This window comes from Vicia villosa, linkage group LG2, assembly GCF_029867415.1.
Source record: "Vicia villosa cultivar HV-30 ecotype Madison, WI linkage group LG2, Vvil1.0, whole genome shotgun sequence".
Taxonomy (NCBI): Eukaryota; Viridiplantae; Streptophyta; class Magnoliopsida; order Fabales; family Fabaceae; genus Vicia; species Vicia villosa.
Window position 1 is genome coordinate 156,381,713 of NC_081181.1, and position 18,884 is coordinate 156,400,596.

The window sequence follows — 18,884 nt, forward strand, 5'->3', positions numbered from 1 at the left end:
AGACATATATGAATATTAACCACAAGTCTTAATTCATAATACACACATAAGTAATCACATGTTATCCATATATTAATATCCAATTTAAACTATTCCACATCAACTAGCATTTAGAATTCAATCACATAATTCACGGTTATCATATCACATAATACATCCATGAACATTGATCATGCACAATTCATCCATAACATACACATATAGGTAAATGTTATTCTCAATTATCATCATAATTTATAAAACAAGTGTCAATCCATTCTATTCTATCATATAGACAATCTCATTAGCTTCCTAACGCTTCGAACGGCGCATAAAACGGAGTTACGGATCAAAAGTTATGGCCTTTCAAAGTTTGGAAAAAGTTATGTAAAACAAGGTTCGCGGCGCCAACAAAGTTCGCGGCGCGAACTGAGTGAATCAAATATTCCTGAGTTTCTGCCAAGCAGTTCGCGGCTCGAACAATAGTTCGCGGCGCGAACTGGCGATTTCAGAAAATCCCAAATCTCAGGAAACAGCATGCGAATTTCATCCCAAAACCCTTAAACTCAACCCAAATCAAACTGAAAACACCAACCATCATGAACAACAATAGAATACATGTTATAACCACAGATATAGCACACATTTATGGGCCTTCTAACATCATAACATCATCAAACATCAATTAAAACACAGTCCAAATCATCAACTCATGCATTTGTTCATAAACCCTAACTTTTCTATGTTTCCATGAAATTGCAAAGATGAAGAGATAATCACAACAACACACATTACCCAATCATATAGTCTATAAGAACTTGTATTCAAACCCTTACCTCTAACTCTTAAATCCACCCTCTTCAAGAAATCTACAATTTCCTTCTTCTTCTCTTCTATGTTCTTTCTCCTCTCTTCTCTTCTTTCTCTTCCTTTCCCCCAAATTGTGTTATCTCTAAAACCCTAGTTTTCCTCTTCTTACTATCTTTCTCTTAATGGGCTTAGTTATGTTATTACCCACCCATCCAATTATTAATTAGGCCCAATACATAGTATACTACTAATAACCTAATTAAACCATAAAACACAAATATGCATATAATTAGATATTTCAATTAATTAGTAATGCCACATAATAATTAAATAAACAAATAATTAATAAAACACACAAATAAGCTAATAAATAAAATATCTAATAAAATCGGACTGTTACAATAAGGGTAGGCTTCAAAAAAGCTAACCAAATAGCATTAAGTTTGGCATGAATTGGTGGATTGGTTCCAGGAAAAACAGCCCTATATCAGTCAGGACCGAAACACCTATTGGCGAAGGGAGCCATTGATGAAATGAAGACCTTGCAGTCGAGAAACATTTTAATAAACTTCATGAAATTGGTTTTGTTGGATTCACCAACAGGAGTTTGCAAAGCAAGTTTGATACCTTCGATTGGACGATCATGCATAACCTCCAAAAGGTGTTGAGAGATAGTGTGGCCTATTTGAGACTCAAAAGTGGCAGTCAGCCAATGTTAGAGCAGCCAAAAGGGTCCTGACAAGGATAGAGGTTTGGAAGTCGAGATGAGGAGTTTTAGTTTTAATGATGCTTGGCCTAGGGCATGATAGAGATTGGCCAATAAGAGCTTCGATAAGGAGATTTTTCGACCTTCATGTATTTGAATGGCCAAAGGAATATAAGCCTTTGCCACTTGAAGGGAACCAGGGCAGAAAACAAAGTAAGATATCCAGATTGTTCAAAAGGCTACATGTTCCTCGTTAGAAACTGCAGTCGAAGTGGTGTCATGATGATCAGAGATGTATTTGGTGATAGTTGCGTTGCCGAAATTGAATTCCAGCTCAGCTGGGAGAGTAAGGTCGAAGATCTCCCCCACAGGCGAAAGCCCAGTGATTGCAACTACGTCAAACAAGGTTGGGGTTAACATCCCACAAGGGAGTTGGAAAGTGTTAGTCGAACTTTCCCAGAAGAAGAGGGAAGCTAAAATCATACAAGAATTAATTTTGTGACCATTCTTCGACAATTGAATGGTGTCGAAAATCCCTAGTTCTTTCCATCTATTTTCCTTTTTGGGCTGAAGTTTTGTCAACCACGCTAAGTAGTCTTTGTTACAAGGAGGTGGAGTTGAACGAAAGATTCTCATGTCAGCGTCCATGAATTTTAAGTCTATTTGACGACTTTTTTCAAAGCTTAGTGGGGCAGTTGAAGCAGAAGCAGGAAAAAATTTGTTTACCTGAGTAGGGTGAGAACGCTGATCCGGATATGGCCCTAAGAAAGCCAAGAGTCTATCTGAGACTTGGAAAGGTATTAGCATCTGGCTTTTCCAAATGAGGTTTTAGGTTTCTTTAACAGGTGGTTGCGGGACAAAAACCAACCCTTTTTCTTCATCTTCATGAGAAATGATGGCTGCTAAAGGATTGGTACCAGTGTCGTAGACGGTGTTCAGTACAGAAGCCATGGTTAAAAGTTGAAAAGTTTGGAAAGGTAAAAGTTTGCAAAAAAGAGAGAGAGGTTGAAGATGGTAGAAGTTTGCTTTGAAAATAAAAAGTGTCTTTTATAGGCGTGGTAATTTGAAAGGTAATAATGAGGTGCCACGCAAGGATGAACCTAGGGAAAAGGAGTTGGTAAATAGCCCACTACCTACGGGTAGGTTTTAATAATTAGTAGCTTTGGGAAAGTAAAACAATGATGACACTGACGTCATTTAATGATGGAAGTCAAAATAAAAGGAAAACAAAACACCATTTTTCTTCCTCATAAAATCAGTCCAAAAAGGGGTTTTTTGGGGGAAAATTTGTTACTAAAAAATTTCGACTCTCAAAATTGTTAACTGGAAGTTAGAGTCAACATTTGAAGTTGGCCAGCAGTAAAGAAAAGAGTTCTAGTCGAGGGCCTTTCGACTAAACAGGCTAGCTACCAAGAAGAACGCTACTCTACTCGAAGAACAGGACTTAGCAAAATTTAAATGCTAAAAAGGTGAGATAATGCTAGTCGAAGTCGAAGTAAATTCAAAAGGGTTGGATAAGATCAGACAATTTCCTCTCTTTGAGTCATCAGAAATCATAGGTCTTATCCCTTTTCAACAATCAAGTGAGAAGAAAAGCACCTGAATGCTCTCACGATTGCCCAAGGATCATTCTCGGATGAACAATCAGAAGTAAAATCAAACACTAGTTTGAAATCATTTGGGATTTCTTCTGATAATAAAGCAAGCAGAGATCAAAGAGGTAAATAGAATGAAGAGTCCACCTATTGGAGGCTCGCTGAGAAAATCATTGAGTGAAACTTTGAAGAGGTTTTGGAAAAGAGCTTTAGTAATCTTAGGGTAGAAATTCCTTAGAAATGAGAGACTCAAAGGGTGTTTTTATAAGCATTAGGTTCAGTTTTGAAATGCTAGGTTAGGATGGATATTTTTGGTTTGGGATTTGGCTGTGATTCTGCTGCAGAATGAGGAGGGGGAGGCAATTTGAATTTCACAGAGTAGTGGAGTAGTGGGAGGTTTTTGGGTGCAGCGTATTATCCATTTCTTTGCAAGTCTTCCTGAATTTTTGTCTTATCTGAGTATTTTTCTGATCTTTTTTGTCTGTATTGTAATTCTAAAACTGAGGTGGTCCCCACTGATTTGTAATTTCACCATGCAAGAGTAAACATATTTCATTCTATTCTGCACTTAGAGTTTAAGTTTCCACACACACTTGCATTGGAAATTTCTAAGAGTTCTCATGAATCTCCAATCAAAGTTCCTAACTTCTGCTGGCTATTTTAACAGATTAACAACATGGTACCTAAAGCTGCTAGGTCTTGATGCTCAATGTAATAGGCTGCAGCAGGGTATGTTCTGATCATTGGAATACAAAAATACATCATTTAGTCGAGTGGGAGAGTGGATTGGTCTCAAAGGAAAGTTTGGCATTTAGTCGAGTGAATCTACTCTAGAAAAGTTTGATATTTACTTGTAAGGCCAAAGCTTTCTCGCCATGTCCAATTCCATTGAGAGCCTCCTGGTCAACAGTTTCCTTATTAATTCCTTAACACAATCTGCTCCCTTACCAATTCCTAACACAACCTGCTCTACTTAATTAGCCCTACTAATTCTTGTCACACACCAAGTTTCAAACAATAAAGGATCACGTAACTCTCTGATAAATTTTCCATAGCCTCTATTTGCCCATCCAGTTCCAGCTGAGTTCCTCACTATCCAGAAAAGAATCCATTCATTACCGATTTTTTATTTGTCGTACCTTGTGATAACCATAAAATGAAGGTAGGTTTCAAAGACACCGTTTTCATTTGCTTCTCCATATCCATCCAGTTTGTTCCCTCCCCTATACATTTCATTATGCATTTCAATTTAAAAAAATATTTAAAAATTAATACTTAATAATTTTTTAAAATAAATAAACTTCAATCAATTTACATGTCCTAAGTTTTGCACTTCTTGAGTCCATTCGACTTGAATGATTACATGTCCTTTTTTCTTAAGGTATTTGAGAATTTCATCCGAGTTTAAAAATTAAAACCGCTATACTCGAACTACCACCTAAAAAACAATTCAGTTAAATCAATGGATTTAAACAAAACTATAAAAGTTGCTCAATTTACACGACACGAAAGTCATACACTCATCCTTTGATACTGGATCGGTCTAAACCACTCCAGTTTGCGCCCACAGTTGGTGGTTTATACCACCTCCCAACATAGGGACATTCTCTCACGAATAGCACCATGAAACCTCATAAAATTTAAGGTAGTATCCATCGACTGGCCCCTGAGTTCTTTTATTCTACTTTCGACAAGATGATTGTACACATCTTGTTTCGAAAAAACCATCTTTTCCTTATACCGTCTACACCACATTGCTTCAATTACGAAACACGCCGTGAAAGAATAGCAGGACTTAGCATTACCCTGATCTTCAATTTTATTAAAATAACACTACCACTTTGCATAGTAAAAGCTTATTCTCAACCTATAAAAGCTATAATCAAGAAGAAGCGTTTTAGCAGCGTTATTTTAATCAGATTGAAGATTAGGGTTCGGCTAATTCCTGCTATGTGTTCCTTTATCGAATCAATGTGGTGTACACGGTATAAGGAAAGGATCTTTCTTTCGAAACAAGATGTGTACAATCATCTTTTCCAAAGTAGAATAAAAGAACCCTAGGGCAGTCGATGAATACTACCTTAAATTTTATAAGGTTTCATGGTGCTATTCGTGAGAGGGAGTGTCCCTATGTTGGGAGGTGGTATAAACCACCCAACCGTGGGCGCAAACTAGAGTGATTAAGACCGATCCAGTATCGGAGGATAAAGGTATGACTTTTGTGTCGTGTCAATTGAGTAGCTTTTATAGTTTTGTTTAAATTCATTGATTTAACTGAATTGTTTTTTAGGTGGTAGTTCGAGTCAAGCGGTTTCAATTTTTAAACTATGATGAAATTCTCAAATACCTCAAGTCGAATGGACTGAAGAATTGCAAAACTTAGGATACGTAAATTGAGTGAGGTTTATTTATTAGTGGATTTATTTATTTTTAAATATTATTTTTTAAATTGAAATGTATAATGAAATATATACGGGAGGGAACAGACTGGAGGATATGGAGAAGCAAATGAAAATCGTGTAACAGTGTATTTAAAACCTACAAGAAAAAATCGATAATGAATGGATTCCTTTCTGGATAGTGGGGAACTCAGATAGACCTGGATGGTACGATTCCTCTTCTTCAACCTTTTCAGGAATCGGTGTCACCGTAGTTCGACTCAAAGGTTTTGGTTTTGTTCTTGTTTTTTAAATGAACGATGTTAAACGTCTCATTCTACTGCTGCTCGACCTTTGAAGACTTACACAATGGTCGTAGAAAGGAATTCACATGTTCTTAAAGGGAAAAGAAAGCTGAATTGGTTGGTGTTTTTTATGGTGAAAGCACATCAAATGATCCCTCATAAGGTGAGGGTATCTGAATGCTTTTTATTCAGGAGAGTACGTTAGATGATTCCTCCTAAGGTGTGGCTATTTACATACTTTCCTTTAATTATTCAAATAAAGTTAGAGTGTTTTAAGATTTGATGTGTTGATGTTTTTAATGGATAGTAAACAGATGATCCCTCATAAGGTGTGGATATCTGAAGACTTTCTTTCTTAAGGATTTGAGTATTATTAGAGTGTTTTGAAAGGTTGAAAAAGAAAAGAGGGAATAGAAACGAGGGGAAAGATTATCCTAATGTTGCCATGTACAATGGACCTAAAGTTGGGATTAGTCCTAATATTTTTTAGGGTTTCTAATATAAGAAATAAAATCTAATCTAAAAACATGTATTTGTATACTTAACAATTATAAATTTAAAATAAAAAACAAATATAATAATAAAGGAAACTATAATATACGGACAAAAACAAAGTAAAACAGAGGGTTCAGAAAGAAATGGGCGCTGGCCTATGAATAGTTGAGGCCCAAAGAATTAATCAAAATAAATCCACAGGGAGGAGGTGATGTGCTGCAGCATAGGGTGTAAGAATTCTTGGCCCAAAACAATATAAGAACCCAGGAGGGGGTTAGGCGCTAGAAACAAGTGTGTAAAAAGATGTTAAACCCAAATCTCGCAGGCCCAAGTCGAAAACTTATAGCAAAAGAGGGGGTGTGGTGAAATAGTGGTCTGCGAAAAGAAAACCGAATTGGGCTTTATTGCAACCTAAGCCCAAAACACTCAATTAAGGGAAGAAAAACCGTAGAATCTAAATCACAGAAATGACCGTCCCCTTCATCTTGTTTCACGACGTTACAGACTCTCTCCCTCGAATCCAAACTCACGCTCTCCCTCTGCTTCTTGTTCACGGCTTACCTCTCAATTCTCTTAAACTCTCTACTCTCAGATATTTGCAAAAAAACACTCTCTGCTCCTTTCTCTTTCACAAAAAGAAAATTTCTCTGCTCTTTAATCAAACACGAAAACTTCTTCCTCTCTACTAATTACTACTCCTCAATCTATTTTCCCTCTGTTTTATACTAACAACAATAATTTCCTTGGTTCTCACTTCTACTCACGCCAAAATGCAAAGCAGACGCAAAAATAATCAACAAAGATTACGCACAAACAGCAAAATAATAACAACCGTAGGTAGAGTATCGATTGATTTCAATAGCAAAACACATGTTAAATGAGCAGCAAAGTCAAAAGGGAAACCATAAATGGAAGGGAATCGGATTACCGTCGGATATGAGGTTGCAACCTGGAACTGAAACGTGAAAGTTGCTGCTGAAACGAGTTGAGATTCTTGCGTTGTGTTGACGTCAGTGCGGATTGAAGGTGGCCGTTGTACTGAGTTGTTGATGCGCTGTGATCGGTTCGGTGTTGCGATGAGTTGAAGGCGTATGTTGAGTCTGTTTATCGCAAAGCCGTTGTTGATTTTGTGTTTGTTCTGTTACATGCTTTCACAGATAGGAGTGTTGAAACTGTTGTGTTGCAGAGTGGAGATTGATGCTTAGCAGTGATGTTGAAGTTTTGCGATGAGGAGTTGAGTGTAGATCTGTCTATTTGCAGGTTTATGGTTATTTCGGTGAAGGTTTATGGAGGGTTGATTGAAGGAGGTTGTGCGAATGAAGAAACTAGATTGGTTGTGTGGATTGTGGTTCTGCTGAATGAAGGTTGTATTTGGTTTTCAACAAGTTTTTGAGGTGATTTCAAGATGAATCGACGAAAACTTTGAACCAGTTTAGTATGAATTTTGAGGGAAGCTTTTTGGATTTTATTTTTCTTTAGCAGAGCTTTTTTCTAACCATTTTCTTCCTCTTTTGGAGCTGCTGAGTTCTTTTTTTTATAAAAGTATTGAGTTGAATTTTGGGGGGAATCTGGGAAAGAATTTGAATAAATTTGATATACTGTCTCAATGCTTTTTTTTTTTTTTTTTGATAAAACACCTCTTATATTACGAGAGCGGCGCAACCACCGAATTGATACAAGAGGGACTGGAATACAAATTAGGGATACACCCAAGCCAAGTTTTGTTGCCTAGAGTTCTGCCAACACCCACCATATGATGAGCATCCACATTACCTCTTCTACCTATGAAAGAAACAGAAACATTCCTAAAACAAGTAATCAAATGTTTACAATCAGCCACAATTGGATCTAAATCAGCAATATAATTCAGTCCATAAATACTATCTATGACATTCAGCGCATCAGATTGGAGCACTGCATTATCCAAGTGTATGGCTTGCATCAACGAGAGCGCCCACCTAATGGCCATAGCTTCAGCAACATTCGGGTTCACCAGCACTTGTTCACGTCTGCAGGCAGACATAACCACTCCATTGCCATCAGGTTTCACCACACATCCCATGGCCATAACACCATTATCATAGCACCCTGCATCAACCTGAACAATAGTCACTCCCCCCGCAGGACTGTGGTAGTCAGCTTCATCCGTAGCCATCTTCTTCTTGGCAAGATCTGGATTCGCATAATTGAATTCCTTGATGACTTCTGCTGTATCCATGGCTACTTTGGCAGGATCCTCAAGCGTCCTATTGAAAACACAGTTATTACGGACATTCCATACTTTCCACATGGAAGTTATCTGCAGCTGAGTTACCAACATGTTTCCACCCCGCAGAATCATGCCTATCCAGTATATTATCTCCACGTTACTAGGGAGTCTAAATCCCAGCGGCGGGGAAAAGCACATTCTTCTTGTGAATTCACAGTTTAATGCAGGTATTATCATGGTTATTTTGGTATAATGTTTGGACAGTATATGCAGAATAGTAGAGCCGAATTTTAGAGAGGTAGTGGAATAGTGGAAGTGCAAGTTGTACTAACTTTGTCTTTTTTGTTTTTGCAGGTACAAGGAGGTGAGGATGAATGGGAATGGATTGGCTACCTTTCGTGTGCGGTGCCCTTTGTAACTTTAAGCTGTTAGCAATAAAATTAATTGGTTAGATGAGTGAGAAGAAATTGTTAGAGAGAGAAATACACTAAATCACCAAAGTTATGTTGTCCAAAGATAGCAAATCCCAACCCCTCAATAATGGACTGCTGCAAAAGATAATCGTTGGCATTTAAGTATAAAGCAACAGATTTAAAAGTAATGGACTGCTGCAAAAGATAACTGTTGGCATTTAAGTATAAAGCAACAGATTTGAAAGTAGTAGTGAGTCAACTAAACAAAATCGATGTACTTCATAATGGGAAACAAATAAGTGCTAAATGAAAGTAGGATATAGCAGTAAATCTTTTTGAAAGATACACAAGATTTGTCTTTTTTATCCAGAATGGTTGTACTTTATTCAAAAAAATAATGTAAAAATTTGTTGTATGAATTGGCGCAACAACATAAAAAGTAAAAAAACACATCTAGGGTGGACAATATTTTAAAGTAATTCGACAAGGTTTATTAAAGCACTGCCACGAATAAGACTTTCATAAAAAAAAAACGTGAAGTTGTCATATTCTGAACATAGACAGTAACAGTCATTCAAGTTTTTTACCTTTCTCTCTTAGAGAATCGAGTTGATGGTGCCCGGGCCTAAAATAAAAAAATTTCTAAACCCTCAAAGGTTACGCAGGGTAGGGTGAAAGTCCTCTATGTAGATTAGTCGATCTGTCTCGTTAGATACCATATATATTAAAAAAAATAAAATAAAAATTGTTACAAGTAAAAATAAATAAAATAATCAAACTCCTGTCATTACTCATTATAGTTAAACAAACTTAAAAACTTTTTTCATTTTAAAAACCATACATTTGTATTTTATTTCTTTCTCTTTCTCTCTTCCTAGCTTTTTTCTCTCACATCACAATAATTGTTTATCTTCTTTCTCACCAATATATTAATTTCCTTCTCTTTATATTGTTGATCTTCTTTCTGACCAATATATTTCTTGCATGCGGTGGTGGAAAGCAAACGTCCATCCTATGAATGACTTAGTCTACTGCTTGTCTTTCACTCAATTTAACCCACTCGTTTAATCCATAACATCGATTAACCTACCGCCCGTTGTCCACCGCTTATTTTACTAACCATAGAACATAAATCCTCTTCAAGTATGCTATGAGCGAAATCAAATTTGATTTGAGTGACCTTTTAAATCAACCACTCTCCCAACAAATAATATATTTTAATGCTTTTTCATCTTTCAAATATACTAAAATTACCAAATCACCGTTACACCAAAATTACTCAAGCCAAACCCGAGCAATCTCTAGAGAAATGGTGGTAAGTATGTAATACTAATAATAAGTGGTAGTTAGTAACAATAAGGATGTATAGAGAAAAAAGGTTTTAGCATAGTAATTTCAATGTCCTTTTGCTTGTAGAGCTAGCTATATATTCGTACATGATGAATTACAAAAGTAGTAGACGCTGAAGCTATATAGTAATCACTCCCTTCTCTCTCTGGTCTTGTTTGCGTGTAGAAGTATGCGTAGAAAAAAACAATCCATTTCAGATGCTTAAACAAAATGAAACAAGAGAGAAGAAAAGTAAACACATCATAACGTACCTCAAATTTCTCTTCCTCTAATTCTTCTTTTATGTTTTCATCTCAAACAAGTAAAGGAGGAGTTCACGGTATCAACAAAAATAGCACTACTAGATAAAAAGCATAGGACCTGTTACTTGTTTGTGTAGCATGTGTACTTACTGTAAACATTGGACCTACACACGTTGCACATTGTTTGACATAGCACCAAAAGGATATTAACCTGCTTCATTAAGTACCGAATGGTTAGACAACATAACATATTCAATGTTTATATAATATATTGAATATATTTAAGATTTGCAGGTCCAAGAATTAATGAGGTACAACAAACAATGAAAATATACTAGACACAAGGAAGAAATACCACACACCGTAAAAAAAACACATAACAACAACAAAGAAAGTACTGACAGCAACAATACACAACAAAATGAAAACAATAAAAGGAATCTGTATTTCTTTAGTAATGCTTTTGTGAGATCTTGGATTGAACTCTAGTATGGTCGAAGGGTAGCTTTTTGGTTCGACATGGTTAAGCATGAAGTCGAAGGTTGTTCACATGCTGGCGTCGAAGGGTGCATGTTGTAGTTATGTTAAGTTAGCTTAAGTTAGCTTGTTTATTAAGTTGGCTGGGTAATGGGTCTTTTGGCAAAAGCCCATTAGTTAGTATGTTAGATTTTATTATAAATAGCATACTAGTCTCTCATCGTTGCAACACTGCAAATCCTAATTTAGACACCAAAAAGGTTACATTTTGTTGTTATATGGAAAACTCAAATCATCTATCTCTATTTATATTATTACTCCAATTCCATTTTCTTCCTACTATCCGATGTGGGACTTGGATGAATATACTATTTAACCTAACATGACTTTCGTGTCAATTGAGTAGAATACTTTTGTAGTTTTGTTTATAATCTCATTGATTTAACTAGAATTGCTTTTTAGCTGGTAGTTAAAGTCAAGTGATTTGAATCTTTAAACTATGATCAAATTTTGAAATATATTTGGAAAAAAGGACCTTTATCATTCTAATGGAATGGAATCAAAAATTGAAAGAAAAAAGGACCTGTTATCATCCTAATGGAATGGACTCAAAAAATGTAAGCCCTAATGGAATGGACTCAAAAATTGGAAGACTTAGCAAATGTTAAGGTGAATTGAGCGGATTTATTTATTTTATAACTTTTTAAGAGTATATCAAGTATTAATTTTTAAATATTTTTTAAAATTGTTATGCCGGATGAAATATATAGCGGAGGGGAGAGACTTGATGGATACGGGGTTGCAAATGAAGACGGTGTGGTTCCTACCTACAATCATTTTATGGTTATAGTCGGGTATGGGAAAGGTTCGGGTTTCGTTATGTTTTTTCTATTTGTGTTATTGGCAATTTCATCAGGGATTAATAGTGTTATTGGCAATTTCATTAGGGATTAATAGAGTTAAGCCTAGTGTAGTTTATTTTACTATGAATGAATGTTAAAAGTGAAAGAAACAAGTAATAAAAAATTAACTTTGGCCTTGGGAGGACTTGAACTCACGCCACTAGGGTTAACGGCTCAAAAGCTTACCACTAAGCCAACGCGCTACAATTAATATCAAAATACGCACACAAATATATAAAATAAAGGGTTAATACTTATTTTTACCCCTGCCATATAGGCTTGGTTTGAAAATACCTCCTGCCAAAAAAAGTTGTAAGAATGGCCTCAACAAATTTCAAAAGTTTCATTTTGGCCCTTTATCATGCCACATCATCAAAAAGTCTAATGTGGCCGTGTTTTTTTTTTTAACTTTTTAATAAATGGAATTTCCACATCATATATTCAACCAATACAATGACATTAATACCCTTATTAGGGTTCTTAATCTCTTCATCTTCCTTCCTTCTCAACATGCATTCGTAAGAACAAATTTAAGTGCCTCTTTCCTTTGTAAGACAACAACATTCAATGAATTTATTTTCCAAAAAACAAAATAAAAAAGCCAAGAAATTCAATTCTGAATCTTATGACTCATCACCACTAACCAATCACTATCACCACACCATTTCCATTGCAAATAAACAATGTTGTGTTTGAAAACACACCTCTCTTTTCCATTCCGCACCCCTTCATCACCATCAGCAAAACACCTCACACACCACTTCCATTCCTCGCCGTTCAGATCCACGATCAAGATGTCATCATCAACCGAAACCAAAACCAAAGCCATCGAACACATCATCCTCTTCAAAGTCAAAGAAAATGTTGAACCCTCAAAAGTAACCTCCATGGTTAACGGACTCAGTTCCCTCATCTCCCTAAATCAAGTCCTCCATCTTACCGTAGGCCGTCTCCTATGCAATCGCTCCACCGTGTTAACATTCACTCATATGCTTCACATTCGGTACAAGTCCAAAGAGGATCTCGAAGCTTACTCTGCGCATCTGAGTCATATTGGTGTGGTTAGAGGAAGTGTTCTCCCGATTATTGATGATCTAATGACGGTGGATTGGGTGGCGGAGGATGTTGACGGTGGTGAATTGGTTCCGAATTCGGGGTCGGCGATTTGTGTGACATTTTTGAAGTTGAAGGAGGGAGTTGTTAGCGATGAGGTTGTTGCTTTTCGTTGTGCTCTACGCCCTACCTTTCTTAAGGTAAGAAATAAGAAACAACATTTGAATCTTGGTTTTTACTTTTCGAAATGTAGTTAGCCTCGTAGGATAAAAAAGGTGTTATGATCTTAGGGTTCTTAATCTCTTCATCTTCCTTCCTTTTCAAGTGGTTTTAGGGGCTTGATAAGGAAACTCATTTAAGTGGAGAATGGATGCCTACATGGAGCAGTGGTGATTTGTGGCAAGTCCATCACCCATATAATGGGTTGCAGTGGTGATTTGAAATGAAACTACTCCAAATGCACAGAATTCTTAGGACAACTTATGAAGGCACGTCCAAGGTCAAAATGTCTAGGCTCCAGCTTCTCACTTCCAATTTTGAAAATCTGAAGATGAGTCATGATGAAACTATCCAACAATATCATATGAAGTTTTTTGAAATTGCTAATGGATTCAGTGCATTGGGAGAAAAAATGTCAGAAGAAAAACTTGTAAAAAAAATTCTTAGGTTTCTACCTAGGAAATTTGACATGAAAGTGACAGCCATTGAACAAGCTCATGACATCACCACCATAAGGGTTGATGAACTTATTGGGTCACTTCAAACTTTCAAAATGGATATCATTTGATAAATTTGAAAAGAAGAATAAGAGCATAGTCTTTATCTCCAACACTAATGAAGAAGAGGTTCAAGGTGATATGGAGACTGATGAAGGAATTTATAATGCTATTATAATTCTTGGGAGGCAGTTCAATAAGGTACTAAAGATAATAAATAGGAAACTAAGACCTAATGTCAAGAACATGTCATTCGACTTTAGTAAGAATAGTGACGTTCAAAGAAAAGCAAGAATAGAAGAAAAACCCAATCAAGGAAAAGGTGAACCTAATGATGAAACTGCTAAGCATGTTACAACCTTCACTGGTAGATGTGAATCTGATGAAGATTCCTTTTATGAGGATGCTTTTTTGTGAAGAACTGGAAACTTTCTACAAAGAGCTTTGTGTCAAAAGTAAAGAGGTATGTAAGACAGAAGAAAAACATAAGAGAATCATAGCTCAACTGCAGGCTGAAAAAGAAAACTGTTATCCACTGTCTTTGATCTTCAAAATGAGGCAACCTTATTGACTTCTAAACTTGAAAACATGACCAAATCCATAAGAATGTTGAACAATGGATCTAATGTGTTGGATGAAATTATTCAAGTTTGGAAAAATGGTAAAATATTTACCGGTATAGGGTTTAACTACCAATCTTTAAATAATAAAATAAAAACCCTAGTGACAAAATTTGTTCCTAATGAAGTGAAGGATGAGCTCATAATGGCTGACCAAATGTTACAACATCCTGCCAGACTTCATAAAACTCAGAACGGTGCCAAGCTTCACCATTGGAAATGACATTATTATGGAAAACATGGTCACATAAAACCATTCTGCTACAAGTTGTATGGTTATCCAAAACATTCACCTCAACCTAGGGCTAATCATGTAAGGATTAAAACTAGAAAAGAGTGGAAACATAAGGTTGTTGATACTAGTTTTACAACCGATACTTCTTTTAAGGACTTTAACTCCAAAACCAAAGTCATGATGGAATCCATTAATGATGGGGTTGAGAAAGGGTCTGATGTTGACAAAGATGTTGGAGCATCCTCTCAGCAGACTGATGGTCCAGAAGATGAGGTAGACCACGAGTCTAACAATGAGTCTGTTTCTATTAAGTCCACTAAAATTTCTCAAGATGCCGTGTCTAGTAAGAACTCACAGGAGGATGTGTATGGAGGTGAATCTGTTGGTTGTGAGTGTTAAAACAAGAAATGTTCTGATCAATATTCTTAGTTTTGATGATAACATTATGTATGAATATTGTATAAGACAATGTGGTACTCTAATTATTCACGTTTTCCATTTCAGGAAAAGTAAAATGAATATTGTTAAGTAGTTTTAGTGACTTTAAAATGAATAATGTTAAATGTTTCTTGGTTCACTTTCTTAAGAATATGTTTAAGAGATGTTTACTTAGCAGATAAAATAAACATAGGGCAACCAACTACACCAATATTTTAAATATCGACAATCATTCGTCTGCATCTATCATATAGAGTCTAAACCTTCATAAATTTGAATGGTCTAGTCGAATCAAACACATCTTTGTCACAATGAGGAAGAATAAGGTAATAGTCTTAATGATTCTTGATTTAAGTGGAGCAATTGACTGTGTTCTAATTATCTAGTCAATTCTGATGACAAATGATTATGTCAAGTCTAACAGAAAACATCTTCTTTTCTCCTATGGGACCAAGTGTAATAACTACCATATGCATAAACTCATTTTGATTTGTCCAACTAAAAAACTCATACGTGACCGTTTTATTTCAATGACATCTATTAAATTTCTCATGGAAACTAATAACTATACTAAAATAAACTATAATGCGCGAATGTTGAAGATTGATGAGTTCATCTCATAATTATCTTCGAATCACATGAAAGTTAGTTGTACATACAACTGCAATGGAGAATTTATTTATATGCTATATTTTTATGTGATTTTGACTATATTTTAACCATCAACAATATTAATTATATTAATATTGAATTTATATCTTAATTTATAAAAATTAAGTTAAAAACAACTTTAAGTTAAATTTTGTTTATAACTTTGGTTTTTAATTTGAAAAAAAAACCTAAAACAAACTGCCCTTAAAATATGTGAGATATTGGATCGAACTCTAGTATGGCCGAAGGGTAGCGTCTTGGTTCGACAGGATTAAGCATGAAGTCGAAGGTTGTTCACATGCTTGTGTCGAAGATGCTAGGGTTGTTAGCATGTTAAATTAGGTTTTAGTGTTTAAACCCTAATTTGTTAAGTTAGCTTGCTTATTAAGTTGGCTTGTGTAGTGGGCCTTGTGGAAAAAGCCCATTAGTTAGTATGTTAGGTTTTATTATAAATAGCATACTAGTCTCTCATCATTGTAAGCTGCAAATCCTAATTTAGGGTGAGAGAGGTTATTTGTTATTCTTATAAACTTGTAATCTTGTTTTTTGAGAGAAAGTAAAAGAATAACAGTTATAACCAATTCTTGTATTCTTCTTATCTTCCCTAATTCCTATTATATTTTGTTCTTGACATCATTTTTCACAATAAATTGGTGCGGTGAGCGTGGAGAAGATGCCGTCAACAAAGTATGAGATTGAAAAGTTCACCGGAGTGAATGATTTCGGTCTGTGGCGCTTGAAGATGAAAGCCCTACTGGTTCAACAGGGTTGTTTGGAAGCGTTGAAGGGAGAGGCAGCCATGAATGATGCATTAACGGCAGCGGAGAAGACGACTATGATCGAGAAGGCACATATCGCAATTTTGTTGAGCCTTGGTGATAAGGTTCTCAGACAGGTATCAAAGGAGACGATGGCATCAGAATTATGGACAAAACTTGAAAGTTTGTATATGACCAAATCACTGGTAAATCGACTCTACCTGAAGCAAGCTTTGTATTCACTCAAGATGGTTGAAGACAAAGTGTTGACTGAGCAGTTGGATATGTTCAACATGCTGATTCTTGATCTTGAAAATATTGATGTAAAGATCGATGATGAAGATTAAGCGCTGCTACTATTGTGCGCTTTGCCTCGATCACATGCTCACTTCAAAGAAACTCTCATGTATGAAAGGGAGTCCCTGTCCTTTGAAGAAGTTCAATCAGCCCTGTATTCAAAGGACTTGAACGAACGAAAGGAGCATAAACCTTCGACAGTTGGTGAAGGTTTGGCCGTTAAAGGAAAATTCTTGCGAAAGGATGGTAAGTTCGACAAGAAGGAAGGCAAAAGCCAGCAAAAGTCTTATAGTGGCGAAGCATCTGGTATTCGATGCTATCATTGTAAGAAGGAGGGTCACACACGGAAGATGTGCCCTGAACGCCTGAAAGATCATGGAGGTAAGGATAATGGCAATGCAACCATTGTTCAAGATGATTTCGAATCATCTGATGTTCTTGTGGTTTCAAGCAGTGACTCTAGGAAGGAGTGGATTATGGATTCAGGTTGCACTTGGCACATGACTCCAAATAAAGACTTGTTCGAGGAATTATGTGATCAAGATGGTGGATCAATATTGCTGGGAAACAACAAGGCTTGCAAAATTGCAGGTGTTGGATCTGTGAGATTCAAGCTCCATGATGAGTCAATAATGTTGTTGACTGAAGTCATGTATGTTCTTGATTTGAAGAGAAATCTACTTTCTCTTGGTGAATTCGACAAGAAAGGATATGTTTTCCAAGGAGAGAAAAGTATCCTAAGAGTCATGAAGGGGTCGAAGGAAGTCTTAAGAGGCGTGAAGAAACAAGGCTTGTATACCCTTGAGGCTGAAGTTATAAGTGGTTCGACAAATGTTGCATCTACGAAACCTTTGTCGAAGACAGAAATCTGGCACATGAGATTGGGCCATGTCAGTGAAAGGGGTCTGGTCGAATTAGGGAAACAAAATCTGCTTGGTGGAGACAAAGTCGAAAAGCTGAAATTTTGTGAATCCTGTGTACTTGGAAAATCTTGCAGAGTGAAGTTCAACAAAGACAAACAAAGAACACGTGGATCCCTTGATTACATCCATGTTAATCTTTGGGGGCCTGCAAGGTGTCCATCACATTCAGGAGCAAGGTATTTTCTATCTATAGTAGACGGTTATTCCAGAAAATTATGGGTATTCATCCAGAAGACTAAGGATGAAACTTTTGAGAATTTCAAAAGTTGGAAGACTCTGGTTGAAAATCAGACTGACAGAAAGGTCAAGAGGTTGAGAACCGACAATGGCCTTGAATTTTGCAATGAGGCATTCGACAGTTTTTGTGCTGCCTCTGGTATTGCAAGGCACAAAACTACTGCAGGTACTCCACAGCAAAATGGTTTGGCTGAAAGGTTTAATAGAACTATTTTGGAGAGAGTCAGATGCATGTTGACTAGTGCGGGGTTAAAGAAGGTGTTATGGGCTGAGGCTGTTTCGACAGCAACATATCTGATAAATAGATGTCCTTCGACAGCGTTAGATATGAAGACACCTGAAGAAGTTTGGTCGGGACATCCACCAGATCTCGAAAAACTGGGAGTATTTGGCTACGTAGCCTATGCCCACATTAGGTAAGACAAGGTCGAACCTAGAGCTCTGAAATGCATGTTCATGGGATACCCTGAAGGAGTCAAAGCTTATCGACTATGGTGCCTAGAGTCAGGTCACAGGAGGTGTATCACCAGTCGAGATGTAGTTTTCAATGAAGTTGAAATGGCTTTTAAGAAAATTGATGATGTTGGTCGAAATACAGAAACATCTGACGAAGAGCTGGAACAGGTAGAGATTCCTGTTGAGATGGAGCATGTTGATGCTGAATTGCATATCCCTGATGAAGTCGAAGAAGAAGCAGAAGATGCTGAGGAAATCGAGGAAACTGTCGATGACTACCTATTGTCAAGAGATAGGTCGAGAAGAGACATCAAGGCACCTTAGAGACTAGGGTATGCAGATCTTATAGCTTATGCCTTAATCTCTGCAAGTGAGGTTCTAGACGAAAAACCTAGAGACTATAAGGAAGTTATGAGGAGTCGAAATAAAACTGAATGGGTGAAGGCCATGGATGATGAGATGAAATCTCATCATATAATCATACTTGGGAACTGATCAAGAAACTTGTTGGGGAAAGGTTAGTCAGCCGTAAATGGATTTTCAAAGTTAAGGAAGGAATTGAAGGAGTGGCGTCGAAAAGATACAAGGCAAGGTTAGTTGCAAGGGGTTTCACTCAGAAAGAAGGTGTCGACTTCAATG

General features: G+C 36.6%; 2 protein-coding genes across 2 annotated transcripts; one reads left to right on the top strand and one right to left on the bottom strand.

The window, feature by feature from the left end:
- Positions 1-7,913: 7,913 nt before the first annotated feature.
- Positions 7,914-8,714, bottom strand: LOC131650418 (uncharacterized). The gene has a single exon (XM_058920129.1). The coding sequence runs from the start codon at positions 8,712-8,714 to the stop codon at positions 7,914-7,916; it is 801 nt and encodes a 266-aa protein (XP_058776112.1).
- A 4,034-nt stretch (positions 8,715-12,748) lies between these two features.
- On the top strand, positions 12,749-13,350 carry LOC131650419 (stress-response A/B barrel domain-containing protein UP3-like). The gene is made up of 2 exons (XM_058920130.1): positions 12,749-13,114; positions 13,249-13,350. Exons 1-2 carry the CDS (start codon positions 12,749-12,751, stop codon positions 13,348-13,350), a joined length of 468 nt encoding a protein of 155 aa, XP_058776113.1.
- The last annotated feature ends 5,534 nt before the right edge of the window (positions 13,351-18,884 follow it).

Excerpts from the sequence above, each read along its gene's own strand:
- LOC131650418 (XM_058920129.1), bottom strand. The coding sequence starts at position 8,714 with ATGATAATACCTGCATTAAACTGTGAATTCACAAGAAGAATGTGCTTT.
- LOC131650419 (XM_058920130.1), top strand. The coding sequence starts at position 12,749 with ATGGTTAACGGACTCAGTTCCCTCATCTCCCTAAATCAAGTCCTCCAT. Across the intron at positions 13,115-13,248 it reads TACGCCCTACCTTTCTTAAG|GGGCTTGATAAGGAAACTCA; the intron begins GTAAGAAATAAG and ends AAGTGGTTTTAG.